Below are 19,805 nucleotides of genomic sequence, written 5' to 3'. Positions count from 1 at the left end.
CTCCTAGTTTGTGTGGGATCATTGCAGGGCCAAAATTCATGCTACAGCCAGCTCTGAGGGGGGTCCACTACTAGGGCTGCCAACTTTCTAATTGCAAAAACCAAACACCCTTGTCCCGCCCCTTCCCCAAGGCCCTGCCCCCGCTCACTCCATCCCCCCTCACACCCTTGCTCGCTCTCCCTCACTTTCACTGGGCTGGGGCTGGGGCAGGGGCAGGGGCAGGGGGATGGGGTGCGGGAGGGGGTGAGGGCTCTGGCTGGGGGTGTGGGCTCTGGGTTGGGGCCGAGATTTGGTGTGTAGCCCTTGGGCCACAAAGTTTGCCCACCCCTGCACTGGTGTAAATACATTGATGGAAGCAACGGTTCAGGCAAGGCCTGATTCAATTTATGCAAATGAAAGGTAGACTGTTGGGTGTTTTGTCTGAAGTTCCACCCTGGGGACGCCTGTGATCTTCCTTAGGGATCTCTCTCTTCCACCCTGGAAGATCTCTATCATCCACATCTTGTTTCTCTCCACCCCCTGGATCTCTCCTGCATTCAATATAGTCTGAACTCATTTTACATAGACAATATGCAGCTGAGGTCCACATTGCAGACAGGAAAGAAGACACTTGCTGTAAATGAAGCTGTGTTAATGTCAGTGGAAGCAGGATATTAGGCCCAACGATTATAATGTTCCTTTTATGCAAACTCCCTGTCTGAGTCTCCAGCAGCCTGCCCAGACTTGGAGGATAATACACAAATTCATTCATTCACATGTGTGCAAGAAGTTACCTTGGCTCTCTCCAGGTTTTTCCTTTGTTCATGGAATGCAGATGGGCTTTTCAGTGCTGCAATAAGAAACACAGAGGCACAATCAGCACAAGGGAAGGAGCAAGCAGCCACCAGAATACTCAGCAATAGAATTTTAACAAGTGCTATAAAAATAGCAACACAAATGAGCCAATCTCTTTATTGAGCTAACTAAAAACTTAGGAAAGCTATGGGAAATCCCAGTCTCTCAACCAGGCTGTGGCAGGAGAGCAGAGGGGATGGAGAGCAAGGGGCGAGCAGAAGCCCAAGGCAGAGAGATGGTGCAGGCTGTGCAACTCAGTGCTCAATGGGACACTTCCTCTTCTAGGGGAGGCTCTTCCCTGGAGAGCTCTCAGTGGGTTACAGCACCTCAGAACATAGTGGGGAGGAGAAAGCAAAGGGTCAGTGCCCAGAAGAGAGGAGACCTCGTTAAAGGACTCTGTCAGCAGGTGGGCCTGCAAGTGGCTCAAACTGTGAGGCCAAGTTCAGGGGAACATGAAAAAACAAAGGGATCTCGTCATTCTTCACTTGGGTTGCAAGTGTATATTAATCACAGGGCTCAGAAGCTTTTGTTCTCTGCTCTCCTCCCCAGTTTCTCCACTCACTGCACACCAACCTCTTCTCTGTTCATTTACACAATCCCCTCCTTTGCAGCTCCCGCCTTCAAGCAGCCTTCCTGGCTCTCTGACACTCTTCTCCATCCCCCTGTGAAAGGTGCTGGGCAACTGAACTGTGGGTTTGGGGAGTGCTAAGTTAGCACATGACCCAGCCTGGGAGCCAAAGTCAGCAGGCTGCCCTAGCCACCACTTTCAAACACTCTTCCTGAAAGCGTTTGGTTTAGCCCTTAGAGGGTTTCGAAGAGAAGGGCGTCTGTACAATTCTGTTCACCCTCTTCAGAATATTATATCATGCAGGGGAGGTCAGCCTGATTGGTGAGGGCCCCTGTGGCACATGCTAAGGCCCACAGCTCTCTAGGGATTACATACAGCTTGTGGGTTGAATCTGGGTAATTTCTGAGTTCCACTCTTTGTTATTCCTGGGTACTTCAAAATACCAATCGACAATAAGTCCTTTAGTATCATCTCAGTATCAACTTCCGAGAGCTGAGTGTAAAGAGTCTGTTTCCAGTGCTGTTCAAAGCCTCTGAGGACAATATCTGGAACTTTATGTTAAAGCTCAGCTATAACTTATTTATAGTTCTGGCTGAAAACCGTGGTTTCCAAAGTGCAGAAATAAAGGCTGTGACCAAAAGCAAGGCCATAGTTTGCTCCGCGTCACGTTATTCCCCATTTGCAGGGTGGAAATGAGAGCAGAGTTTGGTTCTGCATTTGAAATCTATAGGAAAGACTCAGTCTTTTTTGGGTGTCCAGGGAATTTCTTCTCTGGCAAGAAAAGAAAAAAGACTCAAACATCTCCTTGGGTTCCCGCATTGAATGGAAGGGGCATTCTAAAGTGAGGAGTTCGGGGGTCTGTTTTGTTTGGCACCATTTATTTAGCTAACTTACAGCTTGATCCTTGACAGGAATAAAAAAAGGGGTTAGAAATTCATTTTGCACAGGGCTCAGAAACTAGTGGCCAGTCTACACTCCAGAAATGTGGGAGTAAATGGGGAGCTCAGGCAGAACAAATAAACATGTAGGCGAAGGGAAAAGAGGCCAAGAGGAATTTTGGGTGGATTGGCTGGTGGAAGGGGATGGATCTAGTGAAAAAGTAGGATGGATCACACCAAAGTACAAAGGGCCAGGGAACCTTTTCTTGCTTCCAACATTTCAAGAGCAGACAGACAGACATGCTTGTATGATTGTGCCGTGCTTTGGTGAGCAGCCATGAGGATGGTGACAGCTGTTTTAGTCAAAAGCAAAATAAAATGAGTGCACACAAAAAATTGAAGTAAGTAAGGGACGTTACTTTTGATAGCCCAGTTCACTACGAAGTCCTAGTGTTATGAGGTTTCTGTGGGCAGGAATTGACCAGGTCAAACTTCATTTCATGCTATTCATAATGAAAGTGTTGCAGAATTTAGTCATTTACCAAGATTTTGGAGGAATTATGTGGATGCTGCAGCTTGTATTAGTCTGCAAAACAAATAAAGGTATTGCTAGCATCGGTTCTTCAAACAACATATCAGGATAGATCTGTGATGGGATTCATCAGTTTGGAAGTGCAGGTGGCTTTGCAGAAAATGGACAAAGCTGCTGCACTTGACATGCCAATTTTAGGACTAGTTTTTGCCTTTAAGGCACAGCCCTGTGTTTGGGAGGATGAGGAGGAGCCTCTGTGTAGCCTGAGCCCAGCATGAATTAGGCCAGAATTCTACTGGGGATCTTGAGAATCAATCTCTGTAGCAGCAGCTGGTCCACCACCCAGTGCAGTGAATGGCTAGTTCCAGCCCAGCCCTCCCAGTTTGGGTCAGCTAGCAGAGTCTGACTTGCAGATTGTGGCTGACCCCTGCGCAGGGTTGCTAGGGAAAGATTCCTTGCACACTCTTCCCTGGTTGGGCACATACCCACACAATCTGCCCCTTTGTGGATCATGAAATGTAGACAGTTAGCGATACTCCTGACTTTATGGCAAATGCTTCCCAGCAGTTTCACAGAGTGAATTTGCCCAGTAAACCAGGCATGAAACATTTTCATCAAGCCAATAAAATTGCATCCGGATGAGATGTTCAATAACATATCCTGTTGTTTTGGCCCTCCCATTCACTAACGGGGCAGGTTTGGCTCAGTTACTTTAGTATGAATCCAGAGTTCCTCCATTGACTTCACTGAGCCTGATTCTCTGCTTACTTTCACAAGTTCTACCCCTCCATTAGCTGAGCGAGGCTGAGATTGGAGTTTGTGCCATTCTCACCCAAGGCAGTCACCCATCTCTCCAGGGGGGAGGAGAGGGGCATGTCTGCAAAGCCTTCCTCTCTCTTCAGTCACAGTCTACCCCATAGGCTGTGCAAGGTTGGTCCTTGCCTTTGCCTCCCTGACTGCTTTAGCTATTCCATTTGGAACTGATCACAGACTGACCTTTCACAGCATCAGGTTGTTCCCACCGTTGAGGCCACATGGGACACTCCTGCTGCAAACTAGCTAAGATGCTTCAGCTTGTAGCATTTTGTATTATTTGTTTGAGGCTTTCACTTTAACGATCTTTCAGTAAATGGTTCCAGAACATTGTAGTGTTCAGCACCTCCAAGTGCTATTGAGAACATTCATAAGTCATTGGTATCCAGAAGGGATTGCTCAACACTTTTACCCACTGATTTTCTATTATTGTGAATATTAATCTGTCTCTCTGTCCTCTGTGGGTGGAAATCTAGAAATGGATCAGTTATAAAGAGGAGGCTAAATTCTTTGCAATAGAATTACACCAGCAGAAAATCTGGCGGAGGGATTTTAAAATTACCCTTGTCCAAAATCCAGGACTGACAGTGTCCACTCTTGGACCAGTTTCATGATTAAGGTCTGATATCTTCTGACTCCTTAAGGCTGCTGTATCTCACAGAGTAGTTTTCTAATATACTGTATAAAACAATCATATCCAGCCCTGGTGACTTTTGGGATCTCAAACTTTAAAATCATGACACCCAGGTTTACAGAACAGCTCTTTTTGATATATTGTAGACCGCACACTTTGTGCATTACAGCAACCCCACCTCATTCCATACTCACCTCAGTGTATGGAATGAGGTTCCAGTTGATGTGCACCTTCAAGAACTCAGCTTACATATCTATGCTCAGTGCCAGCAGAACATGGGGACACCATTAGGAACAGACCCTTGTTGTTAGGACACATTGACTGTGCATGTACAAACCCTCTGCGAGCTGGACTATTGAAAGGCATCTTTGAGATGCAGCAACAATCTCTCTGTCAAATGTCTAGTTTCTATCCTTCCTTGTGACATGATAGTGCTGTTAAGAAATGTGCACATTTGTATAATGGCAAAAGAGTATTTTATTGTCTTCATTCTCAAAAATGAATGAACCATTTGTGCTTAGTCTCCCCCCACATGGCCCCCTTGGACAGAGGCCTACAAAATGCCAGCCCAAAAGGTGAGAGTGTGGCAAAGCTGTAAGCAACAGGAAAAGGCCTTTGAGGTTTCTGCACTAGTGCCAGTGCCTCTGCTGTGCGTTTCTGTGCCGTGTGCAATGCAGGAATTCTTTAGAAAGCATTAGGTCCCCATTTCTAAAAGTGCATGTGCCCCATGTACTCACACCATTGGGGGATTTCCAACTGCACAGACCTTTATGTTCAAGAACTCCAGTTTATGCACATGCAATGAGACACTCTGCATGCTCATCTTGAGTGTGCCCCTTTTAAAATGCGGGCCTGTCAGGAGATGTTAGAAGTGGCACAGAAATCTGACACTGTGACCAGCTCTTGCAATTCTATCACAAGTCTGACAATATTTGGTGTTTTTTTTAAAGCCCCAGGCTCTTGGATTTACATAAGAATCTCAATTTACATTAAAAATAAAAAATAAAAATGTCTAGACTTCCTGGTTGCAGAGAAAAGCTTGAAAGTATGAACCCAACAGGCTCAAAACCCAGAATGCAAATCAAAAGAACTCAACATTTATTATGTTTTAAAATCTCATGATTTATATGACAATCTCATGATTTGGGGCCTGACTCATGATTTTTGCATGCTTGAGGGTGGTAGTACTACACTGATTAGCCTTTTACTGCTAACACCGATTACAGACTCATGAAAGCAAGAGAATTAGAAAGATGGTGGGAGAGATAATCCAGGTGTTGAATGGAATGCTACAGACATACTGTTACTGGGGAGCAGAGACCATAGTGCTATCTTCTGTTTGGGTTTAAGAGCTGTCTGAATAGCACAGTCCTCAATGAGGTCCATATTATAAAGCACAGTAGCCAATAACAGAGAAAGAAAGGAGCTAGTAAGAAGTGTATTAGGCCTTGCAAATTTGCAGTCCTTTGCAATTATTCTAAAGGGGCAGTGAGTAGACAAATTGTATAGGGACAAATGCTTGACCTGGGTTACTGCTAACATTATAGCTTCTGTACATGGAGGGCTGTTCTAGACTAGGATGAAATGTGTCAGTTAACAAGGCAGAAGGGAGGTCTGAGATCTAGCTGACTGGCTCCATTGTTGCCACTTGCTGGCTTCATGCAGCTGGGCAGTGCAGGTGCAGCAGGCAGGCCAGTTTCATTCTTGCCCTTCCTGGCTCTCATATGCTAGCACAGTGCTGTTGGGTTTGGCTTTGGCTTTCTGAAACATTGGGCTATAGCGAGTGCTGGGCTGGGCTGGATCCCACCAACTGAACTAGCGGCTGCAGAGCCTTGGTGAGGGAAATCTGCTTAGGAGGTAGGGAGATCTGAGCAGGGCACAGCTCACGTGTGCTCCTCTCAGCCAGGGGCCAGGGGATGCAGAGCAGGTGCACTGACTCAGCATGGCTGTCAGCTGGCCTCTGGCTATACATCTGCTGGGGAGTTCTGGCTGTGCCTGGGAAAAGGGCTGGGTATGAATCCCATCAGGTAGCACAGTCCCTGCTGACTCATGGGCTGTGCCAGGGGTTGGGGAAACTAGGTCATTGTTTTTATTGACTCTTGCCTTTTTTAAATAAAACAGCAAGCTGTTCAGCTTTGACTGCATGTCACTGCCCTGTGACAGGGAGACTCTGGCCACCACCAGGCCACAGACCGCTTGAGATTGGAGAAAAATCATGATTGCTATCACCCCCTCTCCTCTTTCCAGGGAAATTCATTCCAGCAGAAAATCCCGGACAGCTCCCGGCAGCTTGCTGTTGGTTTGCCAGCCTGTTCCCTGCCTCTGGGCCCGAACCTGCCAGGTGATGAGCACCTCAGGAGACCTGGCACTTTTCAGGTTCAAATGTGTTATCAGACTCCTGCTCTGATCATGCAGCGAACTGTTTGGCCTAGACAGGCCTGTGCAATCGAGATTTTGAACAGAACAGGAGGGTGACCTGCAATGCACAAGAGAGGGGACTAAAACTCTACTAAGGATGATGGCTAGCAGGCCAGATCCTCAGCCAGTGTAAATCGGGGCAGCTCCACTGACATCCATAGGAGGCCTCTGCATTATAACCCATGTGATAGATATCCAAACATAGTGCTCAAATGCCAGCTAGCACAGCGTGGAGGTAGCAGGGTCCTCCCCAGAGCCCAGCTTGCCAACCAGTGGTGAGAGTGAAACCCAGTCAGGTGGAGGGTGCCAGAGAGCAGCTACCTATAAGCATCAGGAGGCTAATGCAGCATCTGCAGGAACTACTGGTGGCTGTGCTCTAGCTCTGTGAGGCATGTGGCACAGAGAGTGGCAGGTGAGGTACTCACGTGGCATGATGCCCTGGTCTGCCAGCTGCTCACGGGTTCTTCTCTGCTGAAGCCGTAACTGTAAAACTGTTAGAGAAAGAGTGTCAGGAAGAGATGCAAACTTTTTCCTGAAGCAAGTAACTTTCTGCGAACAGCCCCAGAGAGCTTTCAGCAACATGCCCAACGCCTTTCTGTCACTGAGGATGAAAGACAGGCTTGCCCTGAACACAAGGAGGAGAGAGGAAGTCCCTTAAGGGGAGGGGTGTTTCTGAAAAATAGTAAGGGAGCTCCTGCAAAGCAGGTGCCGAGGCATCGCTGTGATCCTGTTTTATTCAATATCTGTAGGGCAGCGTTCCTGGACTGGGGGGGCAGAAGGATCAGCAGGTGACAGAGGACACAGACAGAGCCTCTTAACTGTTCTCCAGAGTCTCAAATTTCATTTAAAAAGAGCACCACAGCTTGAAAGAAAACCTTCCAAATGGGCAACAAATGTAAAAGATGCTCAAGGCTGCAGAGAACCTGAAACAGAGCTCTGAGCTGCCCCATTCAGTAAAATGGGGTCGGCTCATTATACTTTGTAATGTCACCATTGCTGGCTATTTCACTGCCCATCACAGCATGTCTGAAAGGAAAGGAAGGGTCTGTCCTAGGGCTTCCCATAGCGCAGGGCATTCTGGAGGCGTGTCAAGGACTGGCCAGGGGGACACAAAGGCAGCATCCATTAAGAAGGGGAGACTTTTAAGCACACATGGAGGCCTTGCAAAGGGTGTGATTGGTTTCATTTTCCGAAGGTGGCTCAGCGTTCAGTAGTTTGGGACGTGCTGCTCCAGGGCAACCAAAAAACCCAGAATGAAACCAAAGTGCACGGCAATTCCTGGAGCACTGTGAGAGCTTTCAGCCACACTGGACCTCCCCCGGAAACATGGGACCTAAATAACATGGGTTCTTTGTGTCTGCTGTGATGCAGGTGGGATATGTGAGAGCCCCATATTGCTACTGGGGGCAGGGGCAGATGGAGAGGAGGATTATGAGTGGGCTAGGCTTTGTGCTTGGGGCGGCTGTTGGCATGGAGGGTGCAGACAGCCCTCTGGCCTGCCCTGGAAGTCATTATTTTGGCATCTGTGTCAGTGTCCTCATGATGGGCACCATATGGTGGCCATGAAGCAGCACAGGATTGCTATATGTAGGGCATGTGGCGACTGAGAACTGTGGAGGTCTGAGTCCTTGACCCCATGTGAGTGAGCAGGGGTGGGAGTCAGCAGGGTGGAGGACTTTGGTCTCACCTGCTGCACACATAGGAGATGGAGCCTTTCCTTCAGTTCATGTTGTCTAACACAAGGTCAGAAGCATTAAAACATCTGTTACGTGTTACTGAAACCTGGCTGGAAGCTGCTGCTGAGCCAGTCTTGGCCCAGTTGATGCCAGCCAAGTGCTCAGCACATCATGGGCCAAAGGGGACAGCCAAGCTGTAGCTGTGCTATCTGAACCAACCTAAAATGCAGGTCTCCAACCCCAAATCTAACACAGTGTGTCCATCTGGCTGGGATGGAGCTGGGGCTGGTCCTAGTGCATCGCCTGCCCTGCTGCCCAGCACAGGCCATTCTTGGGTGGCTGGAATTTCTGGTTGCAGTGGCATTGGAGCTGTGTAGGCTGATGGCTCTTGGCTATTTCAGTGTTCACAGAGATGACCTTTTGCCTGAATCACCTCAAGATTTCATGGCACTGGAATGGCCCCAGGACTATCCCAGGGGATTGCAAGCTCAACTCACACAGCTGGTCATACTTGGGATCTGGGGTTTGGCCTTAGATTGAAGGTGGAAGCACCTCAGAAACCCTGAAACTCCATGTGGCACTGTGCTGCTGCTAACCCCTCCCTTAGAGGTGAATAGAACCCTCGCCACACTCACCCTCATGGGGCTTTGGCTGCATGATTTCTTTTTCCATGATGTTTTGCCCTGGGTGCCATGTGGCTCTGTTTGCTGGGGGGCTCTAGATAATGCAGTTAGGAGAAGCTAGCTCCGTACATTTAAGAAGTGACTACTTAGATAAAATGTCAATCGCTAGTATCGCTTCTTGGAACGAAAGCTCTGGCAGAATGGGAACCTGCCACTGAACACTGCAGACCTTGGCTTCTATGTGACAATGAAAGCAGATGTGCCAACTCCCTGTTGATAGTTACAATATGCTGAGAGAGGCTCCTCCAGACTCCTTGTAGTAGATCCTATGTTATAGTATATTGCGTCTGTGTGGCACTGCATGGTAGAGTGTGTATTCTCTTACTACTGCAGTCACACTGCCTACACTGGCTATAGTAATATATTTGACACCCTCTCTCTTTTGGTTATTTATCATGCAGTTTTTCAAAGAAATGTAATAAAAGAAAAAGGAAACAGTGTGGATTGCTTTCCTTTCTATTTCATTGCACTGAGGCCAGAATACTGATTCTTCAACATTTTTCTCCATTAGGAGAAATTCAGTAGATAGAGCAGTGCTTAATTTGTAATGAAAGAGGCCAGGGCTCAAAGTGCCAGAGCTCAAGCAATTTTTTTACATTCATCACTGATGCAGCAAGTCCAGAGGTGCTGGGCTATGAACTGCCAAGCCTAGGGGTGTGGGGGCTCAGCCCTGGCAAGCCCTGGCACAAATTAAGCACCAAGTTAGAGATTTTAACAGGGATACGTGTATTTCCACGGACATAATATAACGGCATACTCATCTCCTGACTAGAGATGAGCCCATAGACAAGGCCTTGTGAAAATCACAATTTCATGAACTGCATGGAAATTGTGAAATTAGCCCAATATCACAATTTTTCCAATACTTTTACAAAATCAAAATGAAATGAAGAGACCAGAGTCATGTGATCTTGTTGCGTTCCTTCTGTCTGCCATTTTAGGTTGTGTCTGTGGGGAAGAAAGAGGCACAGTAGCAAGCTCTGATGCCGCCACTCAGAGCATGAGCAGCTGTGGCCTTAGTGGGGAGGTGGAAGCAGGCATCCATGTGTGTAGGTCTCATGCTCAGTGCAGCTTGTCGCATGTGGCAGCATCATGTTAGAGGATTAGTTTGGGGGGACTCAGAGACTAGTTTTATGCAAAGGATTGTAGCAGTGACCTTTCCCCAACTGCATTCTGTGCATATTCCATGAAATTTGATACTTTACCCAGGATACTGCTGTGAATTTTCTAAAAAAAAATCCACTATTTTCACAGCAGAACCCCCAGCCTGAGCACCCCAAGACTTTAGCAAACTCAAAGTAATGATAGATAAGGTTCCCTGGGCAGAACATCTAAGGAAAACAGGAGTTCAGGAGAGCTGGCAGTTGTTCAAGGAGACAATATTAAAGACACAACTACAAACTATCCCGATGAGCAGGAGAGAAGAGGCCAATATGGCTCCTTCAGGAGGTCTTTAATGGCCAGATTATCAGAAAGGAATCCTACAAAAAATGGAAACATGGATGAATTGCTAAGAAGGAGTGCAAAAGAATAGCACAAGTGTGTAGGTACAAAGCAGAAAGGCTAATCATAGAATCATAGAATATCAGGGTTGGAAGGGACCACAGGAGGTCATCTAGTCCAACCCCTTGCTCAAAGCAGGACCAATCCCCAACTAAATCATCTCAGCCAGGGCTTTGTCAAGCCTGACCTTCAAAACCTCTAAGGATGGAGATTCCACCTCCCTAGGTAACCCGTTCCAGTGCTAAGATACACAGTGATTTACATCTAGCCAGGGACATAAAGGCAATAAGAAGAGGTTCTTTAAATATAATAGGAGCAAGAGAAAGACAAAGGAAAATGTAGGTCCTCTACTTAGCAGGAAGGAGAGCTAAGAACAGATATCAAGAAGGCTGAGGTGTTTAATGCCCATTTTGCTTCAGTTTTCACTAAAAAGGTTAATGGGGACCAGATACCAACAAACCTAATATTAACAACAAGGGGGAAGGAACGCAAGCCAAAACAGGAAAAGAACAGGTTAAAGAATATTTATATAAGCTGAAGGTATTCAAGTTGGCTGGGCCTGATGAAATTCACCCTAGGGTACTTAAGGAAGTATCTGAAGCAATCATCTTTGAGAACTCATGGAGGACTGGTGAAGTCCCAGAGGACTGGAGAAGGGCAAACATAGGACCGATCTTTAAAAAGAGGAAGAAAGAGGACCTGGAGAATTATAGACCAGTCAACCTAACTTCAATACCTGGAAAGATCTTGGAACAAATGATTCAACAATCAATCTGTACGCACCTAGAGGATAATAGGGTGATAAGTAAAAGCCAGCATGTTTTTTTCAAGAACAAATCATGCCAGACCAACCTAATTTCCTTGTTTGACAGGTTAATGGCCTAGTGCAGTGGTCCCCAACGCGGTGCCCGCGGGTGCCATGGCGCCCGCCGGGGCATCTATGTGCGCCTGCCTACTGGCCGCTGGACAAGCGGCCGCCGAAATGCTGCCAAGAAGTGGCAACATCAAGAAGTGTTGCCGCCGAAATGCTGCTGATTTTCGGCGGCATTTCGGTGGCTGCTTGTCCGGCGGCCACGCTCCTCGGCGGCTAGTCATCTGGCGCCTGCCTGGAAGGTTGGGGACCACTGGCCTATTGGATGGGGTGGGGAATGGGGAGAAGCAGTAGATGTGATATCTTTATTTTAGTAAGGCTTTTGGAACAGTCCCACATGACATTCTCCTAAGAAAACTAGGGAAATGTGGTCTAGATGAAATTACTATAAGGTGGGTGCTCAACTAATTGAAAGACTACCCAAAAAGTAGTTATCAATGGTTCGCTGTCAAACTGGGAGGGCATATCTAGCAGGGTCCCGCAGGGGTCAGTTCTGGGGTCAGTTTAAATAGCCCCTGGAGCGCCCCGCTACCCCAGGGCTCTGGGGGCTATTTAAAGGGTCAGGGCTGCCCTGCTTCTACTGCCCCGGTCTTTTAAATAGCCGTGGGAGCCCTGGGGAAGCGGCGGAGCTCCAGTGGCTATTTAAAGGACCGGGGCAGCAGAAGCAGCTGGAGCCCCCCACTACCCCAGGGCTCCCGTGGCTATTTAAAGGGCCCAGGGCTCCCCTGCTTCTACGCCCCGGTCCTTAAAATAGCTGTGGGAGCCCTGGTGAAGCGGCAGGGCTCCGGCAGCTATTTAAAGGACCGGGGCAGTAGAGGCAGCTGGAGCCCCGGGCCCTTTAAATAGCCCCTGGAGCCCCCCACTACCCCTGGGCTCTGGGGGCTATTTAAAGGGCCGGGGCGGTAGAAGCAGCGGAAGCCCCGGACTTTTTAAATAGCCCCCAGAGCCCCGCTGCAGCTACCCCAGGGCTCCAGCAGTGGGGCTCTGGTGGCAATTTAAAGGGCCTGGGTCTCCAGCCCCTGCTGGGAGCCCCAGGCCCTTTAAATTGCCCCCTGGGGAAGCCGGGCCACCCCGGTATGACGCACCAGCTCTTGCCGGTACGCTGTACAGGGGCATACCGGCTTACTTTCACCTCTGGGTAAGGCATCCTTACACAGCAGCATGGTAAGGGGGCCAGCCGGGGCTGGGAGGAGGGGTTGGATAAGGGGTAGGGAGGAGGGGTTGGATAAAGGGTAGGGAGCGGTTGGAGGGGGCGGAGGTTCTGGGTGGGCGGTCAGGGGACGGGGAATGGGGGGTTGGGTAGGAGTGGGAGTCCCGAGGGTCTGTTGGGGTGGTGGTGGATGGGGTTGGGGCAGTCAGGGGACAGGGAGTGGGGTGAGTTGGGTAGGGGGTAGGGTCCTGGGGGGCAGTTAGGGTGGGGGGTCTTGGGAGGGGCTGGTCAGGGGACAAGGGGGGGGGTTGATGGGTTGCGGGTTCTGAGGGGGGAAGTCGGGGGCAGGACGTGGGTTGGGGTTGGATGGGTGGGTGGCGGGGGGGAGACAGGCACGTGGGGCTTGTACTCACTGCGCGGTTCCCTACCGGGTCTTCGGCAGCACTTCGGCAGCGGGTCCTTCACTCACTCCGGGTGAAGGACCTCCCGCCGAAAACCTGGAGCGAGTGAAGACCCCCCTGCTGCCGAAGTGCTGCCGAGGACTCGGTAGGGAACCGGTTCTTAGGGTTTTGGGAGCTCATCACTGGGCTAAGGGACATCCAGAGCATGGGGCTGCATCCCTGATTATCTTGGCTAATGGCCATTGATGGACCTGTCCTCCATGAATTTCTCTAATTTTTTTGGAACCCAGTTATACTTTTGGCCTTCACAACATCCCCTGGCAACAAGTTCTACAGGTTGACTGTGCATTTTGTGAAGAAGTACTGCCTTTTCTTTGTTTTAAACCTACTGCCTGTTAGTTTCATTGGATGACCCTTGGTTCTCGTGTTATGGAAAGGGGTAAATAACATTTATTCACTTTCTCCACACTATTCATGATTTTATAGACTGCAATTATATCCCCCCTTAGTCATCCCTTTTCTAAGCTGAACAGTCCCAGTCTTTTTAATCTCTTCTCACACGGAAGCTTTTCCATACCCCTAATGATTCCCCTCCCCCTTCTCTATACCTTTTCTAATTCTAATATATCTTTTTGATATGGGGTGACCAGAACTTCACACAGTATTCAAGGTGCAGGTGTACCATGGATTTATATAGTGACTTTATGATATTTACTGTCTTATTATCTACCTCTTTCCTAATGGTTCCTAACATTCTCGTGGTTTTTTTGACTGCTGCTGAATATTGATCGGATGTTTTCAGAAAACTGTCCACAATAACTCCAAGATCTCTTTCTTGATTGGTAACAGCTAATTTAAATCCCTTCCTTTTGTATGTATAGTTAGGATTACGTTTTCAAATGTGCATTATTCTGCCTTTTCAACATTGAATTTCATCTGCCATTTTGTTGCCCAGTCACCCAGTTCTGTGAGATCCTTTTGTAGCTCTTCACAATCTGCTTTGGACTTAAGTATCTTGAGTACTTTAGTATTGTCTAAAAACTTTGCCACCTCACTGTTTACCCCCTTTTCCAGATCATTTATGAATATGATGAACAGCACACGTCCCCCAGTACAGATCCTTAGGGGACCCCACTACTTCTCTCCATTCTGAAAACTGGCCATTTATTCCTACTCTTTGTTTTCTATCTTTCAACCAGTTACTGATCCATGAGACGACCTTCTGTGACACTCTGTATCTTAGGGGAACCCCCTGAACCCCCATGTTCATCCTTATAATATGATTGTGTGGTATCCAATGCAAAGTTTGTCATGTCGGGTGTCTTCGGAAGGCTCATGATGCACTGAGCATTGTTGTTATAGTAATGTTATAGGTTGTAATTTCATGTATATAGTTATGAGGCTGAAAATGTGTCCTCATGGCTTCAAAGAAGCCCAGGCAAAATTCTCCAGGAACAGAGGGGCAGTTCACACCTCATCAGGACATGTATGGGACAAACCCAGCCCAGCCTCACAGGAACAAAGGAGACTGGCCTAGGCAGCAAAAAAGGATCTGTTGGACTCTCGAGTGAGTCACACCCTTTCCCTTGGCCAGTTTGGGACTACGATGAGGTAATGCTCACCTGACCCTGAAGGGAGGGGGCAAAGCCAAGAGGGAAGAAAGTACATGATAAAAGGGAGAGACGTTTGCCATGCTCTTCCTCTCTCTTCCACCTCTATCTACAGACATCACCACCAAGCAACTGAAGCGCTGATCGAAGGGGAGAGGCTGGCTGAAGGGAAACCAGCCAGCCTGTGGTGAGAAGCATCTAAGTTTGTAAGGGCATTGAAAGTGTTAAGATCAGCTTAGAATGCATTTCGCTTTTTATTTCATTTGACCAAATCTGACTTGTGTTTTGACTTATAATCACTTAAAATCTATCTTGTGTAGTTAATAAAATTGTTTGTTTATTCTACTTGAAGCAGTGAGTTTGGTTTGAAGCATGTCAGAGACTCCCCTTGGGATAACAAGCCTGGCACATATCAATTTCTTTGTTAAATTGATGAACTCATATAAGCTTGCAGCGTCCAGTGGGCATAACTGGACACTGCAAGACAGATGTTCCCAGGGTTGTGTCTGGGACCGGAGATATTGGCTAGTGTCATTCGGTTGCACAATCCAAGGAGCAGCTTACATGCCAGAGGCTGTGCGGGAACAACCCAGGAGTGGGGGTTCTCACAGCAGAGCAGGGTAAGGCTGGCTCCCAGAGTCGAGGATTGGAGTGACCTAGCAGATCACCGGTCCAGATAACACCAGAGGGGAACGTCACACCTTCCTCTTATCCCATGACTTCTTACTTTGCTTAAGAATCTTTGGTGAGGGACCTTGTCAAAGGCTTTCTGAAAGTCCAAGTACAGTATATCCACTGTGTAGCGGGGTGGTTACCCGCTCCTGCCCAGAGGGGTTTAAAGACAGCCCTGAGAGAGGGCTGGAGCAGGGGAAAAGCTCTAAAAGCTGGGCTGATTGGGGAAGCAGCCGCAGCTAGGCCATGCCCCAATCAGGCCACTGCTGGCCTGTATAAAAAGGCTGTGAGCCAGAGGCCAAACAATCTCCCTCTGCCTGTAGAGGGAGAAGGGCCTGGCTGCAGGGAGCTAGAGACAGGGTACCTGAGTGGAGCAGGACTGGGGAAAGGCAGAGGAGCTGGGGAGCTCCAGCTTGGAAAGCCCCAGGCTGCGGCCTAGTATAAGGCCAACAGGTACTGGGGGTTGCAGAGGGCAGCCCAGGGGTAGGCAAAGGCAGCAAGTCCAAACCCAACCTTGCCAGTGATGAGTAGGCTGATACTGCAATCTGCCCGAGGGCATGGGGGCTAGACGAGGACTGGCAGTAGCCTTATACTGAGGCGAGGTGGGGATAGTGGGTGGGGGTTTCTGGGGGAGGGGAGACCCTGAGAGCAAGGGGGTACTGCCAGGGGGCAGCACCCAGAGAAAGGGGCACCGGGGTCCTGGGAGGGACACGGGGCAAGCGGCAAGGCGGATCACCGGCTGCAGAGGGCACTCCAAGGCTGGCAGAGCTAATTCCCTGAGACGACCAGCAGGAGGCGCCGCAGGGGTGAGTCCAACCGCCTTACACACTGGATCACCCTTGTCCACATGCTTGCTGACCTCCTCAAAGAAGTCTAAGAGATTGGTGAGGCATGATTTCCCTTTACAAAAGCCATGTTGACTCGTCCCAACAAATCGTGTCCATCTATGTGTCTGATAATTCTGTTCCTTACTACAGTTTCAACCAATTTGCCTGTTACTGAAGTTACGTTTACTGCCCTGTAATTGCCAGGATCGCCTCTGGAGCCCTTTTAAAAATTGGCATTGCATTAGCTATCCCCACTCATCTGGTACAGAATCTGACTTAAGTGATAGGTTACATACCACAGCTAGTAGCTGTGTAATTTCACATATGAGTTTCTTCAGAACTCTTGGGTGAATACCATCTAGTCCTGGTTTAATTTATTGATTTGTTCCAAAACCTCCTCTATTGATATTTCAACCTGGGACAGTTCCTCAGATTTGTTACCTAAAAACAATGGTTCAGTTGTGGGAATCCCCCTCATGAGCTCTGCAGTGAAAACCAATGCCTCAGCATCTGTCCATCCAGACATGCAGCCTATATTTCAGGTTCAGAGGGGAGGCTAGATTACCGTGTTTTTGAAGCAAAGCAGCCATCCCAGGACCCTTTGAGTATGTCCTGTAGTTGCTCAGTGGGCTCATGCACATCTGATTTCATGTGGAAGCAGAAATTGGTAGTTGAAAGTCAAGAGCACTTTTGTTCTGACATGTTAGTGAAAATTGACTGTCTCTCTTTAAGACCAGTCTTTGAATTGGTAGTGGCTAAGAATTTGAAAACCAATAAACAGCGTAGTGCCTGTGTCTATGCAAATTGAGCTGCTAGGAAAGGACACACTTCAACCCTCCAGGAAAGGGAGGTGGCGTAAGAATTGTTCTTGAAGGTGAGAAAGACAAATTAACCCTAAGAAGGCAAAATTCCCTTACATTATTACCTCACCAAACCCTGAAATACCAGCTCCCCCAAAGATATAATTGAGCTAAAAGCCTATGCTAAGGAAAACACTGAAGTGAAGGAGAATCTGACTAACTAGATACAAAAGTTCAAAAAGGGTATTGAACAAACTGTCCTCAGAGACAAACTGTCAAAGCAAAAAGTGTGGTATGACAAAGATACTTGTAAATGCCCACTTGTGATAGATTTGGTGTTAATATCAATGCTGAACATTGGGATAAATTTGATGTTGATGTTAAATTGTGTAAAAATTTACAATGTGTATAACCTTTGGGAAAAGCCGTTGGTGGTAAGCCCACATCTTGAATACTGCGTGCAGATGTGGTCGCCCCATCTCAAAAAAGATATATTGGAATTAGAAAAGGTTCAGAAAAGAGCAACAAAAATTATTAGGAGTATGGAACAGCTTCTATATGAGGAGAGATTAATAAGACTGGGACTTTTCAGCTTGGAAAAGAGACGACTAAGGTGGGATATGACAGAGGTCTCTAAAATCATGACTGGTGTGGAGAAAGTAAATAAGGAAGTGTTATTTACTCCTTCTCATAACACAAGAACTAGGGGTCACCAAATGATATTAAGAGGCAGCAGGTTTAAAAGAAAAAAAGGGGGTATTTCTTCACACAACACACAGTCAACCTGTGGAACTCTTTGCCAGAGGATGTTAGGAAGGCCAAGACTATAAAAGAGTTAAAAAAAGAACTAGATAAATTCATGGAGATTAGGTTCATCAATGGCTATTAGGCAGGATGGGCAGGGATGGTGTCCCTAGCCTCTGTTTGCCAGAAGCTGGGAATGGGCGACAGGGGATGGATCACTTGATGATTTCCTGCTCTGTTCATTCCCTCTGGGGCACCTGGCATTGGCCACTGTCCAGAAGAAAGGATACTGGGCTAGATAGACCTTTGATCTGACCCAGTATGGCCATTCTTATGTTCTTATGAATGGTACATGAGAACACACTCTGTGTTAAAAACCCTTATGATTATGCTGTTTCATTGAATAAGAACACCCTACTTGTTATAAAGCCTTATGGTAATGATGATTTGCAGCTGATACCTGTAAGCAATCTTTGAACTTATCACAGCAGAAAAGCCTTTACAAACTTGAACTGCTGTATGAAAAGGGAAACTGAGGCACACCATCTCATTGCTTTCATGGCTAAATGCCAAGACAGCTACACTATGGAGGACATTAATATCTACATTGAGTTGTTGTTAAATGGCTTACAAACATTTGCCAGACCTTGTATGGATAACTTTCATGAACTACCAAGGTCACATGAAACATGTAGAGACTGTGTTACAAAAGCTGAAGAAATCCTTTAATGGAATAGCCAAATATTGCAATAGGTTTGTAAAGGGATGCAGTAACATTGTTACTCCCGTGATGAACCTTACAAAGAAAGAGCTTGTTTTAGTCAGACAGGATTATGATAAACCATTTCTGTTACACACTGATACTTCTAATATTGGATTGGAAGCTGTAATGATGCATTGTCAAGAATGGAAATTTTCTAGGATGTATTGAGCAGTGTCTTGGACACCCCTTCCTGCATCAATTTTGTGTTGGGGGTATGATGCTGTGTACAAGAAAGGTGACCATTTATAGCACTGTTATTACCATAAATCTTGTACAAAGTATGTCATATAAGGTATCAATTGAAAAATTCTGAATTGCTAGGTATGATTATCCTGTTTATATGCTTGTATCATCTTTGTATGTGAAGTTATGAATATTGGCTATGTATTTGTATCTCAAACATGTGTTGTATCCCTCAGTGACACCCCCAGATAGATTTACATCAGGGCTAGCCAGCTATGTTTTGATGGCTTTCAATCGCACAGTGGGCCACTTGAAGAATCTCATCCCATCCAGTAGGCCTTTGCTGGGGATGCCGCAGATAGCCAGGAGCCAATGACCACCACCCGTGATTCAGCAAACCATGTAGGGCATCTGATGTGGACATGTGACCTTGGACTCCATCTTTGTCAGTAACTTTCCATACACAGGGGCTATGGGCTTTGTTTGGGACAGTAACTTTCTATGCACATGGCAGAGGATATAAAAGACACGTGAGTCGGGTGATCATACATCCCACTTTGACTGGAACATTCCCTTTTTTAAGCCCTGTCCTGGCTGTCCCAACTTTTTTGGCAAAAGTGGGCATTTGTCCCATTTGCTCTTGCTGCGCAGTGTCCCATTTTCCCTTTGGAAAATATGGTCACCCTACGACTGAGACATCTCCATTTTGCCTCATTCCTGCTCCAATTCTCTGGACTGTGGATTTACAACTAAAAGGAGTATTTTGAACTATGGACTTAGGACCTGTGTTCCCTCTAAGCTGCGTGGTCAGGCTGCCACCCAGGAGGGATTCACATGCCATGCACTTGACTAGCAGAACCGCACACATCCGGCAGCGTGTGTTCAGGTGCCCTTCCCCCCGCTGCTTTGCAGCCACGTTGCTCCTGCAGCTGCTCCTGGGACCCTCCTGCTGGCTGTGCAGAGCAGGTGGGAGATGGTGCTGATGTCAGGGCGTCCCCCTCCCCCCGCCTCTGTCCCCATCTCCAAAGAGCAGGGGAGGGGGGACAGGGATTCTGAACGAGCCTTCCGGGCGGTGAGTGAGTGCCTTAAAGAGACAGCACACGGTTTCTCAGAGACTTCCCCAGCAGCCACCACACACACTGTCTCTGTCTCTGTCTCTGTCTCTCTCTCACTCACACACTGTCTCTGTGTGTCTCTCTCACACACACACACACACACACACACACACACACACACACACACACA

The 19,805-nt window shown here is 47.6% G+C and overlaps 1 protein-coding gene across 1 annotated transcript in view; it reads right to left on the bottom strand.

Annotated features, from left to right (window-relative positions):
• The window catches only part of MYOCD (myocardin), a 94,994-nt gene that overhangs the window by 46,018 nt on the left and 29,171 nt on the right, over positions 1-19,805 (bottom strand). The window contains exons 2-3 of the mRNA XM_024208240.1: positions 7,103-7,168; positions 774-829 (exon numbers count right to left, since the gene is read on the bottom strand). Of these exons, the coding sequence (XP_024064008.1) occupies positions 774-829; positions 7,103-7,168 (122 nt within the window). The remainder of the gene's footprint in view (positions 1-773; positions 830-7,102; positions 7,169-19,805) is intronic.

The sequence above is a fragment of the Terrapene carolina genome, unplaced genomic scaffold, assembly GCF_002925995.2.
Source record: "Terrapene carolina triunguis isolate 2854851 unplaced genomic scaffold, T_m_triunguis-2.0 Scaffold192, whole genome shotgun sequence".
Classification (NCBI taxonomy): domain Eukaryota; kingdom Metazoa; phylum Chordata; order Testudines; family Emydidae; genus Terrapene; species Terrapene triunguis.
This window is presented reverse-complemented; position numbering and strand designations above follow the sequence as displayed.